This window comes from Calidris pugnax, unplaced genomic scaffold, assembly GCF_001431845.1.
Source record: "Calidris pugnax isolate Ruff unplaced genomic scaffold, ASM143184v1 scaffold11, whole genome shotgun sequence".
NCBI lineage: Eukaryota > Metazoa > Chordata > Aves > Charadriiformes > Scolopacidae > Calidris > Calidris pugnax.
The window spans coordinates 6,472,960-6,491,788 of record NW_015090803.1 but is presented as its reverse complement, the minus strand read 5'-3'; the positions used below and the strand labels follow the sequence as shown (position 1 = coordinate 6,491,788).

The 18,829-nt window shown below is 36.7% G+C and overlaps 1 protein-coding gene across 5 annotated transcripts in view; it reads right to left on the bottom strand.

The window, feature by feature from the left end:
- Positions 1 to 445: 445 nt before the first annotated feature.
- The window catches only part of ZNF385D (zinc finger protein 385D), a 415,254-nt gene continuing 396,870 nt past the window's right edge, over positions 446 to 18,829 (bottom strand). For all 5 annotated transcript variants that reach the window (XM_014937864.1, XM_014937862.1, XM_014937863.1 and 2 more), the window contains 4 exons: positions 12,230 to 12,463; positions 10,089 to 10,267; positions 8,632 to 8,733; positions 446 to 4,541 (listed from right to left, as the gene is read on the bottom strand). In XM_014937864.1, the coding sequence (XP_014793350.1) occupies positions 4,308 to 4,541; positions 8,632 to 8,733; positions 10,089 to 10,267; positions 12,230 to 12,463 (749 nt within the window). In that variant the 3' untranslated portion in view covers positions 446 to 4,307. The remainder of the gene's footprint in view (positions 4,542 to 8,631; positions 8,734 to 10,088; positions 10,268 to 12,229; positions 12,464 to 18,829) is intronic.

Here is an 18,829-nt window from a genome sequence, read left to right as displayed (position 1 = left end):
AAAGTGGTTTAGGACTTCATATGTCAACAATTTGAGTATCTGTGCTTCATATTTACATTATGATGAAAGTTTTCAGGTCTTACTCCTCAGTGTTGGTCTTATGTTGATAAAATGACATTTATTTTTTCAAAAAATGAGAGATATTAAGATCAAAATTCCCCATGAGCAGAATGCAGAAGCAGGGGCTCCGAAGGAGCATGATTTCAGCTGTCAGGGAATATTGGGCCAATACTCTACTGTATCTTTGGGGATTAGAACAGAAGTGACTAAGGGCAAATCCATCCAGCTATTGTATTCCTGGTATAACATGAAGATAATGAGTGTTAGACATTAAATTTACCCATAGAATCCTTGCATTGATTCAGCCTCTATAAAGTCTTTTCATCTTTTAAAATACAGAGCCAATTGTAACATTCCAATACTAAAATGACAGATGTAATTCTTCTAGTTATATTTAACTTTATTTAGCTAGTCTTAATTTTATATAACTTTAATTTATCTTAAAATAAAGATGTATACTTTTCAAATACAATATTCCTTGACATGGCCAGTTCATTTTTTTTCTTCCAGTTCATTTTAGATCATCATATTTATACCATTTGCTTACTGACCTCTCACATCAGCTTTTACAGCAGCTTTCAAAAAGGTAACTGATTTCATGGTTCAGAGCAATGATGATCCTTCAGAACAAAGGTTTGAAGTCAGAGATAGTTGGAAAAATGCAGATAGCGTAAAAATATAAATATATATATCCCTCCCACAAAAATACCATCTCTTCGGGTCAGAACAGAATAGTCATTCTTTAACACTTTGTATAGAATTTAAGAAAACATCCCTGAACCTATTTGTTTTCCGAGTTCATACCCAGCCATTTTCCTGCAGGCTGATTTCACACTGTTATTCCAGTGAGTGACTCTGTCTTCGATGAAATGATCTGTTTCCTTGTGCTTTAGGCTTCCTCTTGGCCCTGGAGTGTTACTGTAATATGAAATATGATGACACGTCTTTCTTTTATAGTGCTCTCCATATTGGATGTATTGACAAGTAGGTGTAAAGTGTCTTCTGTTTGCTAGCTCCTTTGTCAGCTGCTGTGGACATACCCTTGACTGGAAGCTCCCCTTGCCCAATCAGATTGCTGTGCCAGTATTTTCTTTGATAGAGATATATATATATATCTAATAAACTGTTGCGCTGACATCCCAGGTACGTTGTCTTGTTACTGACCAAGATGTGGTGGAACAGCAAGGCACAGAAAATCCACTATACATTCTAACATTTAGGCTTTATCCTTTATTAGGTAGTGAGTAAGAGACATAAAAAGAATTGAGTTTGTTGTTTACAGCTGAAATTTAAAAGAGACTTGTGTGAACAAAAACTTGTTCCATAGAGCACTGTGACAAAAGAGGTCCAAGAAAACTGAAGGTGTCATTGCAAATTAGCTGATGTAAGTAGTTGGAATGACACTCTCTTTATTTCTAGTAAAATTTGTATTAACTCTGCCCTTAGTACTGTGCCTCCATACATGCCACAGGCTACATTTTGACAAGGATCAGCCTGTTGATTTTGATGGCATCACAACAACATGGCAGGATGTACAGCAGGTGTCCGTGCACCAGAAGGCTGTGCATAAGAGCCGACAGGATATTTATGGGTCTCCCCTTTTCCCATATGCATGTTTTTTCCTGGGAAAAGATCACCTGCTCAGACCTTCTCCCTCTCCTAAAAGCCAGTCCTCCTCTGCTCATTTAGCAAGTGCTTACTTACACAAGCGATTACAGAAGGCTCTGGGGATAAATGGTGGTTCATGGAGCACAGCTTGGAAACTGGTGCCTTATTCAAGGAGGAATCTGAACACAGCTGGCAATGGCACTACAACTTCTGCAAAAAGATGGAAGGTTGAAAGCAGGCTTAAAAGACCAAGGCCAAGATTTTGCAAAGAGGAGTTGAACCTTACTACACTATATTTATGTACCCAAATAAAAGGAAACATTTTCTAAATTGAGCGTTAGGCGCAGGCTTCGAAGGCTGGCCTGTTTACTGACTCTTTACTGGGAGCTGTAGAGTAGGGAGCCCTTTTAAATGTCAGCCCCTAGTTATTTAGGTGCCTAAACTTGGCTTCAGAAACTTACTCATACTCTTCTTGTTTTGGAAATTGGGCCAAAGCAATCCAGCTAGTAACCAGCCCTGAAATCACCATCTCATCTTTTTCATGGCTACATAGGAATGAATTAAATATAACCAAAAGCCCATTTTATTTCAAGGCACAAACGTTTGCAAATAAACTGGATGAAATACAAATACATAATATAGAACTTATTTTAATACCTCTAGATAAATAAATGCATCTCTTTGGAATTCTTTGGACACAGACATCCATGGAACCTCTTCTTTCTCTCTTTTTATATTTTTTTTATAAAATCTAAATGCAGAGAGGTTTAAAAAATGGCAAATACCCATGTATATGGAAGGCTCACTGATGAACTGCAAGTCAAAAGTGCTGTATATTCCCATCCTCTATATCTCCCAACTGTCCATATTAACCACAGGCAGTATTATATAGCAACCACATGGTCAATATTTTGCATTACTACCTTTTAATAAAATCTTTCAAATAATTTCCCCATCTAAACTTAAATTATGCTTTTAAATTTTATTCCTCCTAAATGTATGGAAGGCATTTCACTTAGCTACACATCAGAGTGGTCGCATGTGACTCAGCAGCGCACTCCATAATATTAATAGATACTTTTCAGCTCCCTATGGGAAAAAGCAGGCAGCAAGAGTCAGATTCAAGAAGTCTATTTTTTTCTCTGCTGTTTGTTACTTACCACTTAATGACCCACATGTGAAACTCAATGGTTATATAATTATATAGTAGATTTTCTGTTTATAAGTTATTTTTCTTACTCTAACATATATACAATATATCTATATATACCCCTGATAAATCTTACTTTAAAGGGACACAGTCAACCCCTTTAAGCCTCACAGTAAATATATAAGGCTTTAAGCTGTCCATACATAAAGGTCAGCTACAGAATTCAAGGGTCCCTTCAGATCCTAAAGGTTGTATTTGTTCCAAACCCACGATGTGCAGTTATCTCGAAATATGTATCTCATGTGTTGCTGTTTACATTTTATAGGTATTTAAGACATTTTATATCACATCAGTAGGAAATAAAACAAGATAATAAATCTGTTTCTAAGACTAAGCCTATTGCAAAAAAATGTTACCTGTATCTACAGACACTCCCACTGGTGTGATATAAAAAGAATATGTGCCATTCTTGGGAAGAAATTCTGGCCACATTGCAGTCAGGAGGAACCTTATCCTGACTTAAATGAGGCCAGGATTCCTATCCTGCTTTTCATTTCCTAGTTATGACTATGCGTAACCCATTTGTGTCTTCCCTCTGCTCAAACCTAAAGTATCAGCCCTGTTTCATGACAAGAGTGTATTTTTTGCTGTCCACTGGCATGCCTTAAACATTGATCTATCCTGTATGTATTACACCTTTTGAATATGTACACATACATTCTCAGTTAAATGTGTACAGCTTCTGGATTATTTTTTTTCCCCACTGAAATAGTCTTTATCATTTACTTTGCCCTAACCATAGATTATCTTCATGCCCATTCTTCTATGGGTGAGGAAAACAATTTTTGCTCACCAGGAACAGCTCCACATTATTGTCATCATTTTTGACTACTTACCAAAGTGTCGTAATTTGTTCATTTTATCTTTTGCAACTCAGTTAGAAACCTAGTGGCATAGATAGAGACACAATACTACTGTTTTACAAGACATCTATTGTATCTACTTTTGTTCAGATAAATACCCAGTAACTGCTGATTTGGCAGGAGGATTGGTAAGGGTACTACTATTCACAGTGTTTCTTTTTTTTCCTTCTTTAATCTACAGAATAAAGTATTTTATGTACATTGGAACCAGTTAATGCCCTTTAGACAAATTTGTAAGTTGTTTCATAAAGCAGGAAAGACATTGCAGGGAAATATGTGCCAAAAAGCACAGTCAAAAGGCTTCATAAGTTTTATATGTCACTACAAGTCAATGCTGGAGATCAGTTCTAAAACGATCAATACTCAAGAGGAATGTTCTCATCTGGAGAAAATACTGCCCATTCCCCCTTTTAGAATTTGTTCAGTTCTCTATCAAAAGTCCTGGCTCTTCATATATACTTTAAACTATAAATAAACACTGCATAGTTCAATGTTCTTGATTTTCTTTTTGTTTGTTTGTTTTGATTTGAAAAATTATTGCAGTACAATTAATTCCTGTTTGGAGTTCAGTAAGGAGCAAACAGCACGGGAGTATGGGTGGTCCGTATAGGCCCTGGAGCTGGTCGTAGGAGTGCTGGAGGAAGTGCTGAAGTCTGGAAAAGGGTGGCTGCTGGGGCTGTGCGAAGACTGAAGGGGGAATTCACAGCCACAGCAGCAGCTGCTGCTGCAGCTGCCAGCGGATTTGGTAAGATTCGTGGAGCCATCGGCTTTGAAGGTTCCTTTGAAAATACTAATTTTACCTGTGGGGAAGAGAGAAAACAAACAAACAGAGAGACATAATTTGTTCATATTAGCTACACGGCAGGGAACTTGACTTAAGATTATAAGTGCAAAATCAAGTAAAAGAGGACTTGTAGTGGCTACTGACCCTACGAGTTGCAGGGTTGCGACGGGAGATACGATCTTGCACATTGGGCAAGGGTGAGCAGGACTTGTTTTGGGACAACGAGTTTCAACGTTCATGCCTTATCACTGAGACTTATAATTTAATATGAGATTAGAAATCAAAGCAAACCTAAAAAGGGGTTGGGCAATCTGCACGAAAGTAAAGCTGCATGTACTCTGCAAGAATTAAATAAAGAATTAGCCATCAATTAAAAGACCTCCATCTGGACAGCTTTATGATAGAGACCAAAGCAGAATGAAAACATATCCCCTTCACTGGTCTGACTAAGATGGTACTTTTGGTTTTATCATTGGGATAGAAACTCTCCTTAAAATTAGGATCTCTAGCTAGCTCCTCTTTACTAACTCCTGCCTCTAATAACAAGGAAATAATCAGTGTTTTATCTTGCACTGGTTATGAAAGTATCCTAATGTTTCATATGATGAATTCTATCATTGCTGCCCTATATCATCTTGCTTTGTCTTTAAATGTTTTTCCTAAGATGCTGTTCATTCTTACAAGGACTGTTAAAAAGTGGCAGATATTTTAAAGTGTTGTCATGAAAAACTCTTGCCTATATCATTTAGTATGGTGCCAAACCACATTATTTTTGTTACTGTCATTGAGGCTTCTCCTTTAAAACTCTTGAAATCATGAATCTTGTGCACTACCAAACAGAATTTGAAAACCTCCACATTTAAAGTTACAAAAAAAAAACCCAAAATCAAACAACAAAAAACTCAAGCTTTTCCCAGACTGATTGAAAATACTCATAGAGGTCCGTTATTATTTAAGAGAATTTACATTTGGTATGCATACATACGAACATCAGAGTGGTCTACATACATTTCTGCAGATGTCAATGGGATTTCATGTTTCTAATGAGAATCCAGGAGTCTGAATACCCTTTTTGTTCTGGCTTTGTAACTCTGAGATAAGAACAGAAACCTTATCCACTGATAAAGAAAAGTTTCCATTGGCTCTGATGGACTGTGTCGGTGGGTCTGTTTCCTGGAACGACCGGAGGCTCTTTGCAAAGAACATAAAATCTGAATATTTGGTATTGAATATACAGAATATGAATACAGGTGCCATGCTGTGGTAAATCTTTGTGTAAGTATGGACACTTCTCACTCAAAAGGAACCACAATTTCTCATCCTTGAATTGAAAAGGGCTTTCAAATAATTAACTTGCACTATATCAGTCTGTTACTTTCCACTCAACTGTATGTTGGTGAGTGAATAGTCAGAAAGTAAGGACAGGAGTAATCTGGCATGAAGCACAGCGAGTTTCATCATTACGATATCACCATGTTCCAAAAAATCTGTTGGTGTTTTACCAGCCAGATGGATACAGGATTTTGACTTTTCTTAATACCCATTGGCAACTCTGCTGGCCTCAAAGTCTTTTAAAGCTCTGGGAGAGATATTGAGAGGGGACCAGATTCTGTAATTCTCTTAACAGAGGCCATAATGGATCCTATATCAAAGATTTCTAACAGTGCCTATGGAAAGCAATCATCTGATCTTTTCCTTGATCAGTGTTACACCCACTGATCCAAGCTGTCTTCTTCCCCTGCTGAGCATTTGACTTTTTCCTCCTTCCTTACATTTTTTAATAAAGAGTTTTTCAGCCCTGTTTAGAACAGACAAGGAAAAAAAAAACAAAACCAAACCACTCTCTCTCACAAAAAAAAGAAAAAAAATGAAAACAAACAAACAAAAAGTACAAAGTACAAGAAACCCCCAGCCCAAAACAACAGGGTTCTGATTGTGGTCAAGAATTCCCAGTAAAGGATGTTTGACTCTCAAACGCCTGATAACCTTTTTCTCTCCAGTGCAGCGTTTTACACATATGAGACATTTGTTGCTTATGGAAGAATCAAATAAGTCCCAACATTACAAGATTTCTTAAACTCTGAAATAGTACTATGGGAATTCATAAGGCTTCTTTCTCCGAAGCATGCAAACCTAGACTAGACAAAACAGTACAATGATATTAAAAACATGACATTGGAAAGTTTTTAGAATAGAAAATGTAGTGTGTCATTTTTCTGACTTCTGCAGAAAAAAACCCTGGTGCTCATACACTTTTTGTCAGGAAGAACAAAGATCTTACATGACTTCATATTAAAAGGCTAGGACTATCTTGCTATTCTTGGAGGAATCAGGAGCTTCTAATGTAGTTAGATAGCTTTTCACTTAATTTACCAACCAAGATAGCTGCAAAATCAGTAATATTCAGTATATACAGTACTTTCACTTTGAACCTCTCTGCAAGTACTAATTAACACACAGGTCAACAATAAGTGTAAAGCAGCTATTATTCGTTTCCTTTCCAATGAAGTAAACTAAGGGACAGTAAATGACTTGAAAATTAACAGAGGGTAAAGAAAAAGTCTACAGCTCATCAAAAACATTTACATTCAAAGTAAAATTAGCAAATCTTTGGCTTGTTGCTATGCCATTCCGCATTTCAAGTGACAGCAATTTTTTCTATTCAAAATCAAAAAGACTAAGTGGAGAACTGCTCTTATCCTTTCTCGGTGTAGCCTCCATTCTACTATGGATATCTGTTCATTTATTGCTAACTTATTCTCTCCTTCTTAAATTCCCTTTACCTCTTTGCTCACCTCTGGCCTGAGTTGCATATTGTGAGCAATTGGGAGTGAGGGAGCAGGAAAAGGACACATTACCTTTATTTGTCTATGCAGCAACTAAATGGACTTGATCCTTGGCTGGAGTTCTCAGAAATCACCATTACATAAATTGGCAAATAGAGAACCGTGCACACCAGCCACAGTAATATAATAGGTTTTTTTCATCCCCCAGGAAATAATGAATTTCCTAAAGGAATAATAATCCTGTCAGAGAAGCTTTAGCGATGCCATATTCTACTTACTTAATTACATATTTTATATACCTTTTGGTATAGCTTAAATGCATTGGAGACCTCGGTCTTCCTGGTAGATTACTGTAAAACCCTATGGAGCTTCTTCCCTACTAGTGGATCTACCATAAGGGTGCAATGCATTATGCTACAACACCTAGGAAAGTTCCTGAATATACCACTCACAAGAGCCCCAACAAGGGCACACTCCCTGTTGTCAAGAAAACAGCTTTAACTGAACTTAAAGAGAACTGAGTTTCCTCAAGAAAAAAGCTCCATATCCTGCTGCATCAGAAAAGATGGTCAAAGAATAAGGGTCTAATCTTAATGAAGACAATGAATCAACATCCTCCCCTTGCCAAAACCATCTATAAACCCTTACAAAACACCACAGCACATAAAACAATCATGCAGTTATTCTGATGGGGATAAACGTCAGATGTTTCACTATCCCACCCACAATATTAGTTGTTTCTTAACTAATGGAAGGATCCTAGCAGGGTTTCTTATTAAAAAATAAACCTTTTTCTCAGCTTTTGAAGCTAGTAACAGCTAGGTTTCAGACATTTTATGCTGGCAGTCGAAAACATGACTAGAACCATCCTGACATTGAGTGGAAAGAAATGAGAGATGGATTTTTTGAATTGTTTCAATTGTATCTCACTAATTTTCTAAATAAGGGTAAAATAAAGGGTTTACATTTTATAGAGTTTTATTTAGTCCTTTCATCACTATCATCCTTGATGAATCCTGGAAAAATCCTGTTTGACATTTGGATGTTTCTTTTGTCTGCTGTTTTCTAATGATCTTTGAAAGAAGTTTCTTTTCTGAGATTATTCAGAGCAGCTACAAATACAAGGACCCACAAGTTGTAGTCCGCACCCATCAAAGTATATAAAAGTCCCATGTGGGCTTCCACGGGCTCATTCAGACACTTGTATATCCCCTTGCTTACAGTATCCCTCTCATTTTAAACATTTTTCCACTTACATTTTCTCAAAACACGACTCAGCAAGGTTAAAAAAAAAGTAAAATAAAAAGGTGATTGACTTACCCCTAGAGGATGTGTTCCCTTTTGGAGTTTGTTGTAAGGGCTGTATTTAGGTTTAGGTGGCTTCCCAGCAGCTCTGTCTTTGTGCCTTCTACTGCTTATGTGCTGTTAAAATACAGATGGAAAAAAAAAAAAAAAAAAAGAAAAAAAGGAGGAGGAGTGTTATTCCTTTATAGATCATCTCAGGTTCTGCTTTACACAAGGGTGTTCCAATACTGAAGGCTACAGCTCCTCACAACAGCATTTCTTTGACTAATTCAATAATGAATGGGAATAGGGTCCTTTCCAATCGGAACGGTCCTTTGTCACATATTGGGACTGTGATTTTCCAACAGCGCTCTGCTTCCACTATAGTCAATGAATTTCTCACCTTTGTCAACTTAAACAGGACCTGAATCAGGTCAAAGATAGAGGCCTTTGAAAAGTTCCTCCCTGTCTCTATAAAGCACCCATCAAATTCAATCCACTGCTGATGGAAAGCTTTGGAAGAATATTAGATCGTAGAGCATCCCCTAATCAGATCGGGGGGGAAAAAAAAGGTCACAAAATTGTTTAAATCCCTAAGAAGCCTAGACACCCTTTTAAGATTTCAGCTGAAAGACGGTTACATATCAAACTAAGTGACAGTGAAAAAAACCCCACAAAATCCATTATCTTCTTCATAAAGTCTATGAGATGTTACAAGAATCCTTCTACACACACTTTATTGCTGTGTTAGATATAAGGGACCTTGTTCAGAACTATATTTTTGCTTTGATTTTCACTCTCAAGAGAGTTCTTGCATAAAAAGACAAAGAACTGTACATTTTTTTTCCTGAAAGCAGAAGACAAGTATTGCTATTGTCCATTACAGAATTTATCTTTATTCTTGTAAAGTTCCTTAACAAGTATTTAATTCCAAAAGGTGTATGGAATTAAATTAAGTGTTTTTCAGAACAAAGGTTTTGTTCATCTGAAGAATGACTGAACATAACTTAGTGTAATTGTAATTTAGAGGTCATGCTTCTCAGTTACAGAGTAACACTGATAAAAAATTGCAAATCCTCTCCATTCCAAATTTCTAAGCAGGTTATTCAGTGTTTTGTGAAAACACTGGCTGCAAGCATCTCCACATCTTTGTCAAGACACATATCATGCAGTACACTAAATGGCAGGGTTTATTAGCTCATGACAATTCTAGTAGTCTAAAGACAGTTGTAACACGTTGCAGCTTACAGCTTCTATAACTCTTTAAGACATGTATATAATCAAGAGCTTTTGAGAAAATATATTCTGTGCAAAGGAAAATCGTATCCAAAACAAAACATACAGTGTGAAAGACAAGTACAAAGGACAAAATCTGTAAGCTCCATTTGGATGTGAACTGTTAGACTGACACGTGCTGATTGTCATGTTGGTACTTTATCACCATGAAAACAAAGAACAGCCAAGGATTCACACTCTGCAAGCTAGCGGAGTACCTGTTTCAGTTGTGTCTCAGAGTTTACGTGCACATCACATATTTCACAGTGAAATGTTTTGTTCTGAAGGCCTGTGTTTCCTTTATTCACAGGTCCTTTGCCTTTTACGCCTGCCCGGGGAAAGGCTTTTATGGTTCCACTTCCATTCCGAGCTTCCAGCATAGTTTTGTGCTTAGTCCCTGGAGACATTAGAAATGGGAAACAGAAACAACTTTGGCAATTTGGTTGCATCCATTGTTGCATTTTCTTTTTAAAAGAAAATCATATGAACCTCCGCTTGATGTCACTTGCTGTCCTTGGAATATGCCTGTGTTCCTCTCTATCAGATTCATACGAATGTAATAGTATTTCCCATCTGATATTTAATTATTAAATTAGATACCTGTAGGTAATACAGTACAACAAAGCAGCCACACCAGTAAGTAGTGGCACAATCAGGTATCCTGATGTGAAGTTAAATGGGTGTGACTTTTCTCATTAACTCCTGCTGCTAATAAGACCTGAATTGTAGTTGTAAACGAAGAGTAATTTAGCTATTAAAGATGTAGTTGGGTTTGATTTGTAGTCCTCCTGAATGCGTTGATAAACAGTATGCATTAGATAGCTTACACTTAAATCTGTAATTAACTAATTAGTCTCCAAATCAAAAAGAGGCAGAGGTTCCTGGCAGCAATGGATCCTTATAGACCCTTAATGGCCTGGAGAGAAGTCAAAATGTGTGAGAAACATACTTTTTAATAAAAAATGCAAGTGCATTTTTCTCACAAGATCGGATAGAAAACAATAGTGTCCTGTTTCTCTACCTTTATTCAGACCGAGAGATTTCTTATACTGTTGACTTCCACAGGGGTAGTCTTTGATGATAATGGACTACTACTGTGTACAGAATTAGTGTTCTGCTGATAATTGTTGTACGCATCCACATGTGCACTTTTACAAGCATGCATGTGTGTCAGCACACAGACAGTTTATCAGCATAGACAGCAAAAACTTGGAGGGGAGTATTTAAATATTCAGAATAAAGTTTTGGCTCTCATCTTGATCAGAAAAATGTTTTGAGTCTAACCTTCATATGAAGTTAAACGGGTTAAACATGTACAGCTTCATGAACTTGAATTATCACCAGTGTAAGATCTGGCATACAGCAAACAGCATTCGAAACAGATCAGGCTTTGTTTCTCATGTATACCAACAAATTATCATTTCCTTTTTAACTTAAATGGGTTGCACAGACATGGCAAAGTTATTTCCTTTTTTTTTTTTTTTGATTGCATTATTAAACCATTGATCATCTTGCTGCAGGTATATCAACACTATCTCTATGTTTCAAACCTAAGGTTCTCTGCCTGTGTCCTAACCCTGTTTATCCTGCTGGCAGGTAACCCCTACCATCCAGAATCAGGAGTTTTTCTGTAGGACTGTTATGGGTGGTCATTGCCACCATATTGAATCCCAAGATCTCCTAACCCTGTTCACCACAAAGCCCATCAAACGAGACGCTTAAAATAGGGACTGTGAATGATGGCACTCAACTACTGGAATTTATTCATGCTACTAGCTCTAATAACAAGAAAAGGTTTAAAAATTAAGAAAGATGGAGTTAAGCAATTACCCCTTCATCTTTCAAGCAGCAGTTGCTATCATTTGATGAAAACAAAGGAAAAATATACATAATTTTAACGAGTTATTAACACACAATATGGAGCTAAGAATTCTAACATCATTGAACTCTGACTGACGCTCCTTCTTTCAGCCTTAACTTGTTAAATTTCAAACAAAACTAATGGCATTCATACTCAGTTTGCTAGCTGGCACAAACAAAAGTATGCAAACTCTGAACACCAAAGGTAATGAAGCATGAGCTGTCTTAGCTCTATAAGGTTTGGAAGCTGCAAGAGCTAAAATGTAAGAAAACGGGTAACTTGCATGCAATAAAATTCCTTTCTTCCCCCTTTATGAAAGCCTCTTTGCCTGTCATTTTTATTCTGTAATAGTTAATGAATTCCATGTAATTGCCAGTTTTCTGCCACCTCTTTGTCCCCTGCTGCAAGAGATCTAATCTATTCAGGGGAAGATAATTGCAGAGCTCTTGAGACAGAAGGGGAAAAAAAAGGAAGCAAGCAAGCACTGCTCCATCTCACCACTGTTGTGCGCCTCCAGCTGCGAGGCAGAGTTGACAGCGACTTTGCATAGTGAACAGTACAGCAGTCTTTTTGCTTTTTCTTCCTCAGTCTCAACGGAAGGGCATGTGGTGCTGCTAGTGGCTGTCGTGGGGATTTTCTCCACTTTAGAGGTGATCTCAGTTGTCATAACACTGCTCTTCCGGATTTCCACGGTTGTCGTCGTTGATATTGCTGGTGTCCCTGTGGTAACGTCTGTGGGCAAAGAGGGGAGATGGAAAGAAACAACAAAAAAAGGTTGTGACCTTTGGCATTTGCTTGTTTGCATCCTAATGCCAGATAGTGCTGGTGATGGTTTGACTAATGGTAATGAACTTAATCCGACCTTATTCTTTGTATTTTGTGTGGTTACAAAATACTGTACTCCCATGTATCGAAATGCCACGTATTCTCTCTCCTGCATTCTGCTAACACCCAGTAAATACAGAATTCATAAACTGCAAAGACAGGTCATTAAGACTGTACTGTACAACTTAAAGATAACCCACTAAAAGAGGTCGTGTAAATTAACAGAACAATAGGCAGCTAAAATGTATACACAGCACTTCAGATGCATAAACTGCCACAGCACCACACAACACTTACTCTGAGTAGCCAAGCTAAAGTTTCAACATTCTGCACTAATAAAACTAAAATGAAAATAATTCTATGTTCTTCATATCTGATAAAATAAACCGTTACATTGATCCTTTATTTGATATTAGCCAAAACTAATATTAAATGAATGAAGGTAATTATGAATACACAGTATACATTTATTAATGTATTATTATTATCCATTATTGCATATTAATGATACATACTAATAATAGTAATTAAATATACAACATTCTATATCTGAGACTTGCATATTAATGATACATACTAATAATAGTAATTAAATATACAACACACAAATAAAACTTCTACACAAACACAAATAAAACTTCTGTTCCGTGTATCAGGGTTATGTTTGGAAAAACTAAGCATGTTGTACACCTAAATCTGTTTTGAAACCTAGTGCTTGCATGTAAGAACTTATGCTTTCTCTGTAGTTTTCAAATCCAAGAGAGAGAAAATACACAAAGATATTGTGGTTTGAATAATGTAATGATATAATAAATTAATGACATTTGAATATGGCAGTATCATTTAATAGTTAAGTACTTAGCATGGTAGAGGACATAAAGATCCAGCACTGAGCCAGTGCAGAAGATGGCAAGTGAAGGACAGGAGAAGAGAAGGAGAGAACAGACAGAAGCTATTCTACCTTTGCACTGTTGTATTTTATCATATTAAACCTACTGAGTAGAAAATTCCCCTGTAAGAAATCTTAGTTACTTTACTGAGATACTCCTGGAATTGCATACTTTCTAACACAGATAGTTCATTTTGGTTTCATACATCACTTGGTGTTAGTGGTGCTCTACCTGTACTATGCTTTATTTGCTGCCATCTACTAGAATACGCAAACTAAAAATTCTTTTGCTTATGGATCACAGTATGTGCTGTGATGCAGAAAGGACACAGCTAACTGATGCCACAGAGGTGTGCTTCAGACTGATGCTGTTCAACACCTTCATTAATGATGAACACACCTATGAACTTAGAAGACAATAGCAAACTGGGAGCTGGTGCAAACACTCAGGGAGACATGATTCAAAACAATTTTAATGCATTGGAGAAACAGTCTGAAAATTAGATGCTTTTCAGTAAAGTCAATTGCAGGAATTCACACACAGTAGGATTAATCTGATCTATTAAACAGGATGAAGAACAACCCCAATACTGCTTTTGGTTTTTTTGGTTTTTTTGTTTTTTTATTTGACTGACTGATTTCAGGTAGGTTGGTTAGTTTGGTTTTTTTCAGAAAAAGCTTTCAGTAGTGGATAACAAGATGAAGACAGGCTTTTTACATCATCATGTTATGAAAAAGGCCCCCACCATATCGAAAGTGCAAAACAAAAGACTGATGGAGTATTTTTTTCTCCTCTAATTAGCACCGGAAGCCCTGTGTCCAGCATGGTGACTGCAATGTCAAAAATTAACAATTACTTGCTCTGTTGTGAATCCAGCAGCAATACAAATGCAAACAAAAAATAAGAGGGGTAGCAAGGGAAGAAGCCAAAACAAATTAGAGGTTTAGAAAACAGGGACCGCAAATATGGAAGATGAAGGGTAAACACTGACAACATTTTTCATATCTGTAGAAGGCAGTTAAAAATAAGAGAATAAACTCTTCTTCCTGATCCCTCCTAATAAGACAAGGACTATTGGGTTACCCCAAGAGAGACTTAGATTAGACATCAAGAAATTCTTTCTAATATTAAAGCTTGTAAAGCCTGAAAATAGCCTACTTACAGAGATCTGGAAATATTGCCTACTGAAGGACTTGAAAGTGGCTAAATGAATACCTGCAGGAGCAACTCAGGTATGATCCCCTTTCAGTCAGTGAGAATAGGACCCTTTAAGTCCTATTAATTTTTATACATTGTGTATTTTGTAATGTTTTTACATATTCTCCTGGAGGGTTTTTAAAAATTATTATTCATAAAACCAAGAAAGCAGAGTTTGTCATGTGAGTATTCTACGTATTTCCAGGCATTAAAGCATATTGCCAAAATAAGGTCCCACTCAAGGTCTAATCAAAGGTGGGCTTTTTTCCTGAGAGCAAGTTTGGAGGTGGCTATCTCCTGAAAGTAGTGGGAATGTCAAATAATGGTGCAGGAGGAATGGTGTTACCTTGCTGAACTTTCTGTTCTCATTTATTATTTTCTACAGACCAATAAAAATGTTTCAAAATAAAAGTACTATTTTGAAATATTAAGCCTTTTGTTGGGAAACTGATGAGTAAACGAAGCCTTTGTAGATCTTTCCACAAGATTATACAATTACCTAGTCACTCCTTTCCCATCTGTGTCAATGTTGGCTTTCCTTCAGTTGAAAGTTGGTGCACCAAAACTATTTTTGTTAAAAGCCCAATTCCAGCAGTACATAATACTGCTTTTAAAACTGCAGTTTCTCCATCCTGGGACTACTGTACACTAGTAGTTCTAGCCAATGTACTTTCCTGGTGAAAAGGAAGGCAGATGGCACCAGGGAGAGGGAAGGAAAAGAGAAAGATGACATCAACATTCTCTAAGGACTGATGGCAAAGTTAGAACTCTTTGTAATCCTGCAGGAAATTAGATATGTACATCAATCACCATTAGTAGCTTTTCAGTGCAAGGGTCAGTATTTTGCCCTAAGCAAAATATAGATCATATTTTTTTTATTATTTTCTGTAGGAAAATCTGAGTCAATGAATAAAAAGCTTAAATAACTGCAGATTTTTTTCTGCTTCAAATATCCGACCTTCTATATCTATGTTGATCAAATACTTCACCATGTAATTATTTTAAAGTGAAAAGAAAATACAATTGATTATGCTAGTCCTTTTGAGAATATTTTGATATGCATCTGTGAAAGCAGCCTTGTATATAAAAATTAAACTTAAAATGGTAAATGTCATCAGCATGTCCTTCAACTAGCACAAATATCAAAGTTCAGCATATATTCTGCTCAAATGCCTTTCAAAAGGTGCCCTATATTAATATATTATATATTCCACTAATGCAAATGCATTAGTGACATCAAAACGTGTACAAGTAAACCATCCAAGTTCACCATCGAAAAGCCGTAATACATTTAAAGATGCAAGGCTGCTCCTCCTCATATAAACTTTAGAATTATCTGCAGGAATTAAGGGAAAAACATTCCAAAAGCTGTCAAGTAAGCTTACAAAGAGGTAATTCAAATCCTCTTCTCACCAGAACTTCTAACCTAACCAGCATGTGTCTCTCTGAATATATTACAGTGTTGCTGCCTGTGCACCGTTCAGTGCCCTAAATTCAAGGTACAGATTAAAGGTGTAAGGGATTAAAAAAGAACCAACACAAACCACCAAAAAAAAGGAATAGGAAGGCATTTGAATTGATGCCTTGAAGACTGAATCAGCATTTCTTAACACAATATTATGACAGTGCTTTAAGAATAATTTCAATAATAAATGATCTAAAATCCAGCTGGAAATTCAGTCACAGTGAAATGGAAGATTTGTTTCTGGTGACGCAGGCTTGCAGCACTGTGCTATTTTCATACCAGTGGCCTGCAGCAAATACTCATTATTGCAACTGTCACTGCTTGGCTTTGGCATAGAAGCTGATTGCTAATATTGTATGGAACTGGACTCCAGCAGCAAAAAAGGGCAACACATCAGGATTCACAATAATCCATTTGCGTTCCTGGTTTTAATATAGCAACAGGATAAAAAAAATAATAATAAAAAAATATTTATAAATACATTAAAACCTGATCTTGCTCACTGGCAAAATTAAAGATTTTAACAAGAAGACAAAAACAGATGAAAAACATTCTGTGAGAATTGACTCCTCTGGGTACTACAGAGACCATGGTTCAAGTGGAAAACTGCAAGTGTGTGATTAAGGCCCTCCTAGGTAAACTGGATTAGTTTTATATCCCAGCTACAAGACTCATGAATTTTCTTTAGGCTGAAGAAACAGAAAATTACAACTCATGTTTTCCTTCTGAGTATGCAAAAGTCTCACTCATCAGTTCCTGCTACTAAGCATAAGAATTTCTTATCCTGAAACTATAAATAGACCCGCAGAGAGAAATGTGCTCTGACTTCAAACAAATCACAACTATTTATGAGAGCATTTTTTCTTCCATAATCTCAAGTGGCATGCATTTAAAAATATCTGATTTAGCACATACCTATGCATTCTGGTCTCATTTAAATCAAACTTTAATTTTGACATAAAAGGTTTGAGCATTTGGTCCATAATGCTGCCCAGGAAAAACACCAAACAAACCCCCTGCAGACACTAGAAAGCACATCCTTATGATAAACAGAACTTGATATGAAATATTTCACTATATTATAAAACCTCTTAGTATTGCAAAAATGTTGTCAGCTGGTTTGCTTATAGCACCCTTGCATCAAGTAACAGGATGCTTCCATACAGGTGCTTGATACTGATGTTCAAAAACGTCATGACATATTATTTTCCTGCCTACTAAGAACCAGGCCCTCAGTTTCCTTGTTCTTGAACTTGTACTTTGAAAATTCCATGTACTTGTTCTTTCCTTGTACTTTGAAAATTCCATGTTCTGTGCCCTCTGCGGTAATTACTTTTGAAGATAAGACATAATTTCTTTTGAATCTATAAATATAACAGTAGAGTATATTAAAAACAAAGTACTGTCTCAAAAATAACTATGTGACTGGCTTTTTTTCATGCTTGGCTGACTTTCTGTACTCACATGCTAAAGCATAAGCATGTGCACTAGCACATTGACTGGCTCTGGCACTTGAACAAAACACTTTGAAGAACTTTGATTCAAACATATCGGCTTCTCCTACTTTATATGTGAAGAATACAGACTTGCATATTTTGTGGTTGGTGGATATTTGGCCCATTACAGTACATTGTACAGAAAATTCTTTCGGTATCATATTATGAAAATTCCAGTCATTAGATTTAGTTTTATATTTAAAACCTGGATTCAATCTATTTTTCATAGATATATCCTTCCCAGAATGGATATCTTTTACTTGGAGAGTCAGAAGTATATTTTTAGAACTTAGAAAGACCCATGTAATTTTTTTTTAAAGGAAAAACTAATTACAACAGCATGATTTAGAGAGTTGAGTACTGCACATCACAGGTTTTTTTTGGTATAAAAGATCAAAATATCTGAACGACAGTTGTGCACTTCATTACCTTATGATAAGACCTCCTTCGGTGAAGTGACACGAAACACTGGAAATCATGATACTTACTTGATATTTTACAGGATAGATACTAATTAACATGCCATAATGGATGAGTCAAGAGGTCTGAAGTAATAAACAAAGATGTGTATGACCAAACAGGAACAGAATTTGTACATTTTTGACGAGCTGCCTTTCCTGATCGTATTTTTTAAACACGAGCTATTCACCTGTTTTCTCTCCCTTCCCCTCTCACTGCCCTGGCCCGTCAATCACTTTCTTGCAAAAGTTCTCTATTCCTTTGCTTTGTCTGGGTGTTCATCGTGATTGCTTTCGATGTTCAGAAAGTGAAAGGCTAAGTGTTTCTAAGGTATTGCCCAAGCCTTTCCTCAAATGTACAGAACAAGCACTACTGAGAAACTGAAGAACTGCAAACTTTCCCAAGAGCACCATGAAAGCCAAATACCAGGAATTTTCTTGGTTCACAACTGGAGAAGCAATGACCTCAGTATATTTGACCAGTCCCTGTTTTTTAATACTTAAATAAATCGCGTTATACACAGTGTCCATTATTCCGAAACAGGATGAAGAAACAAGTGGTTCCACAACAAATTGCCTCATTTCATTGCTGCCTCTACTCCATGCTTCCCAGTGATATGCCTTGGTGGTGACCTGATGGGAGTGAGACAGAAAACAGAATGTTTGGTGACCGAAGTTGTCCACGGCGAGAGTGAGAGTGAAGAGAATGTAGCAAACTTCACATATTTGCTCTGTAGAATTTTTTTCTGCAGCTAAACTCAACTCTG